Genomic DNA, 14163 nt, shown 5'->3' on the forward strand with positions numbered 1-14163 from the left:
TTTAATTACCAATCAATTTAACACTTATTGTGCGATAAAATGTCATACCTCAATACCTCCAAATCCCAAATACCTACATAGCTATGATTGAATGTGTATATGGTTTCACACTTATTTTATATTTTTAAGTGTAGCAACAGTAAAAACAGCACATTCTAGGTAAACCGTGCTCTTATTCTACATTTCACAGGCCAGAAGACAGAGCATTCTGGCCACGTTCAGGTGTTTAGACAGATATCTCATGTTGAGTTTATAGACGGTTGCGTCCCCTCTCAAATGAGCACTTGCTCGGTCGGGCAACCTGAAAGCAAACTTCACCTGCCCCAAGGTTTTATTTACCTGCCGGGGGCAGGTGGGCAAGCCTTAGTGTCAATGCCTGGTCTATATTAGTAGCTTAATGACTAGTATAGTAGTGTTAAAATGTGTATTTGTATTTAGGTTCATAAAGTTAACATGAGTATATACCGTAACTAAATGTGTTTGAAATTAAATCAAAATGTTACATTTCAGGATTCCAATTAAAAAGGAACTAAAAATTATCAGGAATCCAATTCAAAAGAAGCAAAAATAGCCGATCTACAAGCTCAAAACGCATCGCAGCGCGATGGGTTTTGAGCTTGTAGATCTGCTATTTTTGCTTCTATTGTATAAGATACTAGAATGACAAAGGAGGACGTAGCAATATGCAATGTGGCCCTCTGGAGTGAAGGTGGAAATATAGTGGCCCTAGCCATCAACAAAGTTGCCCACCCCTGCCATAGACATAGAAAGGTAGACTCCTCCTTCGGCTCTGGGCATGTGCATCGGGGGACCAAGGGAATCACGTGCGTCACACAAAGGGAAGTTGCTAGGCCAATCAGAGGCAGGTGGGGGCGGGCCTTTACGTACGCAGCCTGTAAGAACAGCTGAGCAGCGCAACATCGGAACTGGCTCTGTTGAATTGAATTGTGGTCCTTGGATAAGCCCCGGAAAAGTCGCGCTGTGATTTGCCAGTAGTCACTTGACTGGCAGCGTTCCCTTGGGTTTTCCAGGAAGTCCGGACTACAACTGTTGCACATCGATGATCGCTCCAATGAACTGCAGAGGAGAACAAGGCATCTAGCTTTTTATATCTGTGACGGTGACCACCAGGGATCCAAATAGACCCTCACTTTAAGGAGGGTCTTTAAGGATGTTACAGTGTCAATTGTGGTCTCAGAGACCTTTAAAAAAAAAGGAAAAGATTGCTCAAATCAAATGCAGATCTATGGTCTATTATTTGCATATCAAAATGAGGGTCCTTTTTTTAATACTTTTTATTGCAGTGTTTTCAATTTTCCCACATTTCACATTTCTCATTTCCTGTCCATACCTGCAATTATTTTCATTTTCTTTTCTTTTTTTTCCCTAAACACACATACACAAAGTGAAAAACTAAAACAAAACAACCACATTTGTCCATACATTATGTTAGTTGTCTCTTTTTATGGCTGATCTCACGACCAGACCACCTTAAACAGAATATTTTGCAAAACCTAGCCCGAGCCTCCAATATGTGTCGATGCTACCGTAGGTCTCAGCAATCATTCCCTTTTTCAAACGGCCTGATAATGTGTCCATTTATTCCATCTTCTAATGAAGTCAAACTCCTTATTTCTAATCCTGAAAGTTATTCTCTCCATTTCCAATATTTCCTGAACTGAGGGTCCTTGAAAAGGCACTGACTGGCATAGCATACAAATCCAGAGAAACAGTCCAACATAATTGGAGAAATCAATAAATGACAAGTCAACACTTGAAGGCTATTAGGTTCAGAACAGGTTCCCACAAACATGCAGCTGAGCTGTTGCATAAATGCAGCGGTCTGTCAGGTGTATCTTCCATGAGGGCTGGTGGACTTAACATTTGCATAGATGTTCACCAAAGCTTGAACTGTTAAAAATGCCCAGAGTAGAGACAGGCAAGTCCCAGGAGGGGAGTGAACAAAACTTTACTTACCGAAAATTCTGTTTTATAGTTTGTTGTACACTGGTGTTGTGCTGTGAAAAATATTTCTTAAGTTGAAAGTGGTGTTAACAGCTTCAATGGAGACATTTTAAACTGGGCCAATGGAGTGGCATACAGTGGCCACTGGTGTAAAGTAGTAGTAGTAAGTCTGTTATATTATGCTTGTAACTGTTCTAGAGCGAGGCATTGGAGAATAAGTGTCTCATATTTGTCACATATACTCTCGCTGTATGCTTGTCCAATGTTCTCAAATGAGGGCCCAGTTTTAATTTTGTAGACTAAAACTATGATTAAAGATGTTCGTCAGCTACCTTTTTTCACTGAAAACAAAATTAAAACTAAGCTATGATGACTAAAACTATGACTAAATACTGACAATTTTGTCAACAAATGAAAACTAGATGAAAATGTGGGGGAGGGTCTGGTGGAGAAGACACCCAGTATTATGTGAGCTTGTAGATCGGCACACAGGTACAAATCAGCCATTATGACCCATCAAGGCCTGCCAAAATAACATTTTGTCAACTAAATCAACTGTATATTTAGTCAACTAAAACTAGACTGAAAGTGAAACATATATATGAAAAAAATACAATAATTACATTTAAAAATGCTGTCAAACTGAGCACTGCACAGAGGTGCGAGGACTCACTGAAATTGTTTGACCACCACAGTTTAAAATAAATCTGCTCAGGAGGCACTACTTTCCTTTAATATTTAATGTTATATCCTTCAAAAGCTGGGTTATCATTCATTCATACAGTAGCATCATATGCTAGCTATAAGTGTTTCTCTTGCCGTTTTCTCAGCAAAATATTGTAGTTGGGTAAAGGGGGTATACTGTAGCTACTTGTGTTCCGAAATCAGGATAAGGGGGGTTCTGAAAAAGCAAGTTTGTGAACCGTGCACTGCTGCTAATTCAACAGAATATCTCTTTCTTGACTTCATTTCCCAGATGCCCCAGGTAATGGACCGAGAGGGGATTGACCTGCACCACTGGGGTCGTGTTCTGACGGCGGTGTCAGAGAAGGTCCAGGAGGTAAGTGTCTCTGCTCATGCAACACGTAGGCTACTGTACGCAGTCCTAGGTCACATGACATCCATCTCCCCTGCTCCTGTGCAGTGGTCTTCTGTTGGGACCATAGACGGACGCACCGGTATTTCTCAGGAAACAAGTCTCTTCCTTCGAAGGTCCCTGCTGGAGAAACGCTCACCCATAGCCTGAGTGATGGTGTGTGTGTGTGTGTGTGTGTGTGTGTGTGTGTGTGCGTGCGTGCGTGCGTGTGTGTGTGTGTGTACGGTACGTACTTGTGTTACTATACTTTTGAGGGCCAAATGATTCAGGTTTAGGGATTAGACATTCAGAAGTTAGGTTTAGGGTTAGAGTTGGAGTTACATATTGTTAACCCATTAAGACCTGTGGCCGATTCTGCAAATGCCTTCTAAATCAGTTAGTAGTTTTAACAATCTTTGAATAGCCAATCCTAAAATCTAAAATGACACAGGTGCTTTTAAAAAAAAGTATAGTAACACAAACGTGTGTGTGTGTGTGTGTGTGTGTGTGTGTGTGTGTGTGTGTGTGTGTGTGTGTGTGTGTGTGTGTGTGTGTGTGTGTGTGCGTGCGTGCGTGCGTGCGTGCGTGCGTGCGTGCGTGCGTGCGTGCGTGCGTGCGTGCGTGCGTGCGTGCGTGCGTGCGTGCGTGCGTGCGTGCGTGCGTGCGTGCGTGCGTGCGTGCGTGCGTGTGTGTGTGCATGCTTTCGCGTGTGTTTGTGTGTGTCATGCTGTCCCGGTCCTTCTCACTGAATATTACATTAAGCCACTCAGTTCAATAAAATAGTACTTCTTCTTTGACCCTCCCGGAATAACCAAACTCTTTGACCCCCTGCTATCATTTGATGTTTGGTATACTGTATGTATGTATGTATGTATGTATGTATGTATGTATGTATGTATTTATGTATTTAGGTCACAGAATGAATGCAAGGGTGAGCGAGAAAGATAGACAGAGAGAGAGTGAGGAATATTGGCGCATGCATGCCACCGCATACCTGCATGGAATGACAATTACTGTATATCAATGCAGAATACACACACACACACACGCACACACACACACACACACACACACACACACACACACACACACACACACACACACACACACACACACACACACACATACACATACAGAAAACAGGCAATGTGTGCTTTGGCACTTTCTCTGTATCCCATCATAATTTCGGTCAGGGGTGAGAGAGAGTATGAGAGAGAGAGAGAGAGAGAGAGAGAGTGAGAGAGAGAGAGAGAGAGAGAGAGAGAGAGAGAGAGTGTGTGAGTGAGTGAGTGAGAGAGAGTGAGAGAGAGAGAGGGAGAGACATTCCTTGGAGGTGACATACAGTATCCTGTAGGTGGGACCTCCATATCACCGTGGTGACAGAGAGGCTGGCCAAGTGCTACAATTCCCCACCTCTCCTTCCTCAGCTTGAAGTGTGTGTGTGTGTGTGTGTGTGTGTGTGTGTGTGTGTGTGTGTGTGTGTGTGTGTGTGTGTGTGTGTGCGTGCGTGCGTGCGTGCGTGCGTGCGTGCGTGCGTGCGTGCGTGCGTGCGTGCGTGCGTGCGTGCGTGCGTGCGTGCGTGCGTGCGTGCGTGCGTGCGTGCGTGCGTGCGTGAGTGCGTGTGTGACCAGTCCACACATATTTTCTATTCTTTGTTAGGCGATTTCTGTCATTTCTGTCACAAATTGAACTCTAGAGCAGTGGTTCTCAATGTGGGGTTCAGGGACCCCCCGGGGTCCTTTTGGGGGGTTCCAGAGGGTCCCCCTGCAAAAGTAGTTAATATAGCATCACAATCATTTTAGTATCTCTCGCTATTAAAGATCGACAAGCTCACTTTGTGCCGTGCTGCGAGCTTGTAAATCTGCTATTTTTGAACGTTATTGAAAAATACGATCTTTGACATTTTAACTGCAAACGGGCGCCAGTGGCTCAGGAGGGAGAGCAAGCCGCTTGGGAAACGGAAGGTTCCCAGTTCCATCCCAGGCTCTCTCAGAGTTAGTGTCTAAGTGTCCTTGAGCAAGGCGCTGAACTCCTAATTGCCCCCGATGAGCACGTTGGTGCATGGTTTCCTCCGCCATCGGTGTATGTATGAACGTGTGTGTGTGAATGGGTGAATGTAATGCACAATCATTGGAAGGCGCCTTGGATAAATGTGCTGCTATATACCGGTAAATGCATAACGTTATTCATTTACCATTGTGATAACAGACTAATTAATGTTGATGTGACCGAGGTGAGATCACAAACTATGATCTCACAGAGTCCGTAATAAGGCTCTGCGCGGGGGGCACTCCATTCTCAACTGACAACGACCCCTGAGGGAAGTTGTAACAGATACGGCCCGTTTTCTTTTGCGGAGGGAAGCAATACACGGAGTGGAGAACTGCTGTTGGTCGGGGGTTATTTTGGTCCTGTCAATAGGAGGATATTTGGTCCACCCTCAGACCTTCTCCTCTTCGTTTGAGGAGAGGTGTTCTCTTCTGTTTGTTTATGTTTCAAGCTATTGTTGTCTTGCGAGTGTTTATGCGCTCAAGGTCGCACGACGTGACTGAGTGAAGATCCGCATAAACTAAAACTTCAAAGAAATGTCGTCGTGGACTGTGAAATGGTCACGTGTTGAGCCAATGATTAATGTGCACCCATCAACAGATCCTGATTCCTGAGTGGTGATTTAACTTTGAGGGTCAGGGATTTTACAGTGTAATTCTACTGGTCAATCTGTGAATTAGCATTGTTGATTAATTGCCACCATAATTCAATACACCATAATTGCCATTATGGTGTATTGAATGCCGTTGATTCTATAGTTTAAGTACTAGCAGACACAGAGCAAGTTGTAATTGTAACCAATACACAGTCGAATCCTCTAAATCTGAGAGTGTACAAAATAATGAAACCAAATGGACCCTCGTGGATCTATTTGGTTACATTTGCACACTCATATTTACAATTGGATACAACCAATAGAAACCATTAGGAAGCAGTGACAACAGATAACAGAAATAGCAAGCATCCAGAAATGTATCTATTTCCGCATTTTTACAATTAATAAACAACGTGTTGCATTCTAAAATATCAGTGATCGCTAGCAGGGTTCCCTTTTGAGTGGTACTTCCCTATAAACTGTACCTAAGTCCTCTCTATGGAGAATAACATTGGGTCCACTGGCGCCTAACTCTGTCCCCACTAGGGGGAGCACAAATCTGGGTGAGATCCAGAATGAAATTCTGGTATTTTCGGGTATAAAGTCGTCTGAAACGGGTTTCCTTTATTAAATCATATTTTTCCGTTCACAATATTATTTCGGGTGTCTTTGGGACAAAATAGCAGATCTACATGCTCAAATCTGTGTTATACAAGATGTAATTCCTCAACTCTTAGTGCTCGTAGGGTGGGGGGTCCCCAGTTAAAATATGATTATTTCGGGGGTCACAGCCTGAAAAGGTTGAGAATCACTGCTTTACACCACTGCCAACACGGGTCACAGCTTGATGAAGACGTCTGTCTGCCTGTGTTCTTCTTCACTGTTAGCTGCTGGAGAGGGACAGCTCCAAGGACCTGCTGAAGGCTCTGTATCCTCTGTTCCAAGAGGACGGGGCTGCGTCGTCCTCCGTCACCCAGCTCATGTCCACCGCGTCGGGCCTGTTCTGTGGCCACCCGGAGGGAGGGGGCTCCAGGGTGCTGTCCTTCAACTGGTATGAGGACAACAACTACAAGGTCTTCCTGGGGGTCAACGGCACCAAGGGCCACGACTACGTCTACGACACCTCTGCAAGTGAGTGAACATGGAAGTGGGGTCCAGGGGGTTGATGGACTCTAAGGGTTTGCCGACTGCCCGTGGCAAGTAAAAAAAACGTTCTGACAAGTGGAGTTTGCTTTCACATTTGCCCGATGGGCAAGTGCATTCTGTCTTCATTGAATATTGGCTATTTACGAAGACCTTTTTACAACTAGCAGTTGCACTCATTCTGGTTTTTCAAAGTGACTGTCGCCACTCGGCAGTTTAATATCGATTGGATTTACAGTAACATCTTTTCAACAAGCGCAAATTTTACCATCATTTTATAATGGGCGATTAACTTTTCGAGCAACTGGGCATGACCTTTGGGCAAGTAGACTTGTCGTACTTGCCCAAAGGTCAAGTATGACCTGCCTAAGTGCCTCTGAGACCTTAGTGTCAACCTTTGGCAGATCGCAGGGAGTATAAAGCTGAATGAAATCTCACCACTGTGAAATGTTGTTAGTCCAAGTCCTAATCCGTGATTTGTGTGTAGCTGGTCTTCATAGCAACATCCAACCTTCTGTGAAGGAGAACAATGCTAAAGTTAAATCTAATGATAATGCTAATGCTCTCTAGACATATTATATCTATTTCACCTGTACAGTCCAACAAAAAAAGCCTTCTGATAACATTTTAGGTGAGAAATAGGACATGCCGTTGCTCAATATTCCTTCAAGGACTCATTTAAAGGTTTATTAATAGTATATTCTGTAGCTTCCATGCAGTATGGGGGAGTCTTTCATGATGCAATGACACTATGACGATCACCAAGTGACGATGGAGGTTATATAAAAAAAAGTACCAGGTACCTGCTACGTTCGCCTATATGGAAACCCAAAAACCAAGTGGAGTGGAGTACCTACTCCTCACCGTGTAAAAGCACCATTACCATGGCCTACATATCTCACTGTATTTTCTTTAGCCAGACAGAAGAGAGGAGGGAAACTAGAATGTAGACAGTGCACACAGAACACAGGAAAAGAGGGATTGTCGAGGATTCTGTCCTAATCCAGCTGGGGTTCCATGTGGATCCGGAGATCGTCCTTAAGCACTATCCCAATAGGCTACTAGACGTATCTACATACCTATCAACAGAACCTGCTGTACTGCAGCACTGTGGCTGTGACGTGCATTGAGATAGACGTACTGGGCATGTCCCCCAAAACAGACTTATAGACCCCATCTGGTACAAAACTATAACATTCTGTGTGTCAGTTTAATCCAGTTAAACTAGATTTTACAGGATTTTATACAACAAATACTAAGAATTATTAATATAGGAACTACTGTTTTACTTAAGTTTGATGGGTTGGGACTGTTCATTGTTCTATTTTTTTATTTGATGAGCCAGCCTCTCCCCTTTTCCTATTCATTATTTTATAATTTCGTACTTGTTGTTGAAGACAGCATGTGGTCTAGTTGTCTACTTTTCACCATCGTGTTACGGAAATAGCAGATCTACTACAAGGCCATTGTGAGCGTGTAGTTCTGCCTACAAGTTCTGACTTTCCGCGACATGCCCAAACTGAAGACACCAGGGTTACTGTGGTTAATCATTTTGTCACTGTCGGGCAGAATTCCTTGTATCTCTAAGTTACACATTTGTATTTAAGTAAAGCCCTGCTTCAAGACTGTTGCACAAAACTAGTGAAAATAGCCGATCTACAAGCACACAACGCCTTGCACCGTGAGGCATTGTGTGCTTGCAGATCAGCTATTTTCTCTATTTTAAATATATTTTTTAAAATGATTGCGACCGTCAGGTCGCATTTACTACCAAAACCTCCACCGGCTGTCTGTCAGTCAGTCAGTCTGTCTGTCTGTCCGTCATGTCACACTTTCCCCAACTCATATCTCCGCCACCGTTGCCCCAAGACATGCCAAACTTTGCACACACACTCCTTGCCTGCCAATCCACAACCTCCACCTCTCACGTCATACGGGCAGCCATAGTTACACCTGGAATGTTGAATCTCCATAATATATGGAGATAACCTACGCATCACACAAAGTCTGACCTCACCAGCCCATACTTGGGCATGGACGACTTATATCTCCATATACGGAGATGGCCATATATGGAGATACGATGACATCACAGAGTCCACAGCTGATGATGTGGCGTGATGTCATACAATACACAAACAAGCCCTAAGCTATAAGCTTAGTTGATGCTGGCGATAAGGTCTGAGTCGAGGAATGCTCTCTTCCCTGGTAAATACGAAACAAACGTTTTTGGACATATAGGTTTTCCACCCCACAACAACGATTTACACAGTATGTGTTCACTGAACTCATCTTGCATGTTATTAAACCCTCTGCTCCTGTCTCCTCAGCACCGTTCTGTAACAGCCTGATGCAGAGGCTGGAGTCCAACCCCATCACCAGGATCGCGTGGAAGTCGGTGAAGCCCCTGCTGGCGGGAAAGATCCTCTACAGCCCTGACTCCCCTGCCATCCGCAAGATACTAAAGAGTGTAAGAGAGGCAACGCAACCAGGGGCGTCACACCAAATTCTGGGCCCTGGGTACAAGGATTCACTGCGGGCCCCCCATGAATGTTAACTATTGAAAAATAGCAGATCTACAAGCTCACAGCGCGGCACCGAGTGCCGCGCTGCGAGCTTGTAGATCTGCTATTTTTAGAAAAATTGTGAAAATGTGTGCAAGAAACCCATGTTTCCATGTCAGTGATGCTCAAACTTTTTCATGTGAAGGACCCCCAAAATGATATGAATTTGGCCACGGACCCCCATCTCAAAATATTTAGTTCCAGGGCCCCCCCACCCCCGGAAGCAAAATTTGAGTTACAAATGTTCGCTTAAAAAATACATATTCAAAGATTTGCACACATTTTCACGACTTTTCAAAAATAGCAGATCTACAAGCACACAACGCCTTGCACTGCTATTTTTCAATAGCTAAAGTTATTAGGGCCCCTCCACCTTGGGCCCCAGTAACTCAGTCCCACTTTCCTACCCCTTGTGACGCCCCTGAACACAACACCTCCTCCAGGCCAGCCCCCCTCTCACCTCTGGGGTTCACTCTGTCCCTCGTCTCCTTCTCTCTCTCTCTCTCTCTCTCTCTCTCTCTCTCTCTCTCTCTCTCTCTCTCTCTCGTTTTCCTCCCCATTTCGCATACTTCTTTTTTTCTATCCCTTTGTATGTCTCTCCCCCCCCTTTACTGAGGTCTCTTGATACCACAGTGCATTTCTTTGCCTCTATCTCTCTGTCTCTCTCTCTCTCTGTCTCTCTCTCTCATTCTCACGCAGGGCCATGTGCACAACTCGTCGCCGTGTCACAATATATTACATTATATAGCCTATAGCCTACATGTAATGTAATATTATGTCCCGTGGCTCCCGTGGCAATATAAACACTTTCCCTCTATCTGTGAGCAACTCCACCACAGTGCATTTCTCTCTCTCTCTCTCTCTCTCTCTCTCTCTCTCTCTCTCTCTCTCTCTCTCTCTCTCTCTCTCTCTCTCTCTCTCTCTCTCTCTCTCTCTCTCTCTCTCTCTCTCTGTCTGTCTGTCTCTCTCTCTCTCTCTCTCATTCTCTCTCACTACATGCCCCCACCCTTCTCAGGAATGAGCTGACTAGAAAACTCAAGTGGACGATGGGGAGGGTGGTTGTGTGGGTGTGTGGAAGGAGGGAAGGAGGAGGAAGAGGAGGGGCAGCAGAATTCAGGGCTAAACCAAAAGAGTGGGCGCGCAGCACAAAGAGCAGGAACAGATCGCTTTGTCCCGTCCATCACTGCTGACGGAAAACAGATGTGAGGAGGATTAATTCCCCTGTCGATGAGAATCTAACTTATAGTCACACTTATAATGACCTTATCAGTGACACCTCCACCTGATAGGTGACCTGCTCACCTAAACCAGGGGTCTTCAACAGGGAGTCCTCAGAATCACTACAGGGGGTCCACCAAATCGTTGTGTGATAGGAGCTTTTTTTTTTTTTTTTTTTTACAGTAGTCCTGGAATCCCCATTCTGAGGGGAACATTAGCCGAAAATAGCCGATATACGGTACAAGCTGTGGGTAGCCACATGTTGAGAACCACTGGTCTATACTCTATAGTCTATAGCAGGGGTCCTCAATGTTTTCAGGCCAAGGACCCCTTAGTTGAGAGAGGGATGAAGCAGGGCAATATACTCTATAGTCTATACTGACCACATTGGTATCCTTTTTTACCCTCTTTACACCCAAATGTCTTTGACCAGCAGAAATCCTCTGCTGGCATGAAACCGCTTCACTCTCATTGAAATGCATTGGCGGAACGCGGATTCCACTCTCATAGGTATTTTGAGAGTGGAGAGTATTGATACTTTTACTTGAGTAAAACATGTGTGTACTTCTTTTATGACCGCATGTCACCCAGGCGTCCCCAGGGATTGTCTCTCGGTGTCTCAGATATTATATAATCCCTTCTCCTCTCAGGAGGATACCATGAAGGGGAACGCCCACTCAAAAACAACAGCAAAACAAAACAAGTGTTGTCACTTACAAGGAACAAGGAACCAGGAAGTTTTTTTATTCATTGTACAGTATTAGGCAGTATTAGTGGCTCTGCAGGTGTCTAGTGAGTCTAAGAGAGTATATTTCTGTGTGTGTGTGTGTGTGTGTGTGTGTGTGTGTGTGTGTGTGTGTGTGTGTGTGTGTGTGTGTGTGTGTGTGTGTGTGTGTGTGTGTGTGTGTGTGTGGCTAATATGGCAAACCGCTGGACAGATCTGTGCCACATTTCTTGTGCACACTGCCAGTAGACTAACTTAGCACCTATTGCCTACACTATTCTTTTTACGTTTTATACTTGAAACTGAAATATTTGACTTTAATGTGGGTCATGACCGAAAGAATGATATCGTGGACACAAGTGGCCGAAATGAGTTCTTCCTCACACACAGGTGACTGGCGTCTCCCTTGGGGACAGTTCAGTCACCCAGGAGAGACGTGGAGCAGAGCCGCTGCTCCTTCACGTGGAAAGGAGCCAGTTAAGGTGGTTGGAGCATAATGGTCACTGTCGGGCAGAAACCTCTTATCTCCAAGTTTAAAATTTGTACTTTTTTCGCAAAGTGAAGCCCTGCTTCATCATACAAGGCTGTCGCACAAAAGCCGTGAAACAGCCGATCTACGAGGCGTTGTGTGCTTGTAGATCTGCTGTTTTCACTAGCTTAAATCATTTTTAAAATCATAAATACAAACAAACGGTTTTGGACATACAAGGTTTCCACCCGACAACGACGATATACAGTGTGGATGCTTCCTGAGCATGTCCGACAGAGGTCCCCTGGGCGCCGTCGTCCCATTGGGAGGAGGCCCTGGCCTGGGGCAGACCAGGGACCACATGTGGGGATTATGATCTCCCGGATGGCCTTGGGACGCCTCGCCATCCCCCCAGTATGAAGTGGTTAACCCTGGAAAGAAGGTCTGGAACTCTCTGCTGGAACGACTTGCCCCATGACCTGACTCCAGAGAAGTGGTTGAAGATGAAGATAATTGTATATGTCAATGGGGCTCTGATTGGAAAAGGAAAAAAAAAACACTGGACGCACACCATTCCCATGTGGATCCCAATGATGTGTTCCCTTTTATCGATGTGTAACGTAACGGTATTCAACTGCAAATCAGGATCTGTTTTAAACTGAGCGCGTTCATTTGTCAGTGCTGTATACGTATGTATCGGTAGGTGAATCTGTTTGTATTCATGTGTGTGCGTGTGCGTGCATTGCGTGTGTGTGTGTGTGTGTGTGTGAGTGTGTGTGTGTGTGTGTGTGTGTGTGTGTGTGTGTGTGTGTGTGTGTGTGTGTGTGTGTGTGTGTGTGTGTGTGCGTGTGCGTGCTACAGGCCAACACTACGTTTGAGGAGCTGGAGAGACTACAGAGCATGTTGAAGGCATGGGAGGAGGTGGGACCTCAGCTCTGGACCTTCTTCCACAACAGTGTCCAGATGAACATGATCAGGGTAAGATGTGCACTCTCGCACGCACGCACGCACGCACGCACGCACGCACGCACGCACACACACACACACACACACACACACACACACACACACACACACACACACACACACACACACACACACACACACACAAACACACACACACCGCTCAGCCTGGCAGCCCTTAAACCTTTCATAAAATGTCAGTTTGTTTTATATTCCACATTCCACAATTGCCCCTGCAGGACACCTTGAGAAACCCCACAGTGAGAGACTTCTTAGACGAGCGGATGGAGAACTCTGGCTTCAACACCAAACACGTTCTCAACTTCTTATACAACGGCCCAGATGTGGACAGGGCACCAGGGATGCCCAACTTCGACTGGAGAAACATCTTCAACCTGACCGACCAGATGATTCGCACCATCAACCAGTACGGAGAGGTATGTCCGTCTATCCATATCCATGTTTGAATGGTTTAAGACAGTATATTATTTTATTGGTTTTGATGAGGTTTGGAGCTTCTGGGCGGCATTGGCTCAGGGGTAGAGTGACTGGTAGAGCGGCTGTATGGAGAACCGCAAGGTTCCCAGTTCAATCCCGGGCTCGCCCAGAGTTAGTGTGGAAGTGTCCTTGAGCAAGACTCTGAACCCCTACTGTAATTGCTCCCGATGTGCTGGTTGGAGACAATGCATGGTTTCCTCCGCCACTGGTGTATGAATGTGTGTGTGAATGGGTAAATGTAAATGTAAAACGCTTTGGAATAAAGCGCAATATAAATGCACCATTTACCATTCTGGTCCTTACGGGTCAGTTTTTACAGTAAGATTAACACGCGTGGGTCATTACCGAAAGAACAAGATCACGGAATACAAGTGGCCCAAATGGGTTTTCTCAGGAGGGTGGCTGCCTGGCATCTCCCTTCAGGACAGGGTGAGAAGCTCGGTCATCCATGAGAGACTTGGACTCTTGGAGTAGAGCCGCTGCCCCTTTGTATAGAAAGGAGTCAGTTGAGTTGGCTCAGCAGGCATCCGAGAGGTTGCCTCCTGGTCACCTGCATCGGCAGAAAAAGTCTGAGGGGACCAGTGACACTCTGCTCCCTCAATACCCCACTCTTTAAAGGCCATTGAGCAAGTCACGTACCGGTAACTCCCAAGTCCCAACTACTCCAGTGGAGCAGCTCAGTGGCTGTCATATACAGTATAAAACTGTGGCAGCTCCCTGGTGTGAATGTGTGTAAACTGTGAGGGTGTGAAGAAGGAAATGTTGCTGGAAATAAGGAGCTTGAATTCGTTGCTCAGCAAACACATCGTCACTGTCGGGCAGAAACCTTGTTTCTCCAACTTTCAAATGTCTACATAAAGCCCTGCTTCATCATACGAGACTGTCGCACTAGTGAAAATA

General features: G+C 45.3%; 1 protein-coding gene across 1 annotated transcript in view; it reads left to right on the forward strand.

The window, feature by feature from the left end:
- Positions 1–14163, forward strand: part of LOC308284801 (retinal-specific phospholipid-transporting ATPase ABCA4-like) — a gene marked incomplete at both ends in the record, with an annotated part of 130428 nt that overhangs the window by 15306 nt on the left and 100959 nt on the right. The window contains 5 exons of the mRNA XM_080725528.1: positions 2942–3025; positions 6572–6815; positions 9158–9297; positions 12664–12780; positions 13005–13202. Of these exons, the coding sequence (XP_080581654.1) occupies positions 2942–3025; positions 6572–6815; positions 9158–9297; positions 12664–12780; positions 13005–13202 (783 nt within the window). The remainder of the gene's footprint in view (positions 1–2941; positions 3026–6571; positions 6816–9157; positions 9298–12663; positions 12781–13004; positions 13203–14163) is intronic.

Source organism: Nannobrachium achirus (genome assembly GCF_963921795.1).
Source record: "Nannobrachium achirus genome assembly, chromosome: 5".
NCBI lineage: Eukaryota > Metazoa > Chordata > Actinopteri > Myctophiformes > Myctophidae > Nannobrachium > Nannobrachium achirus.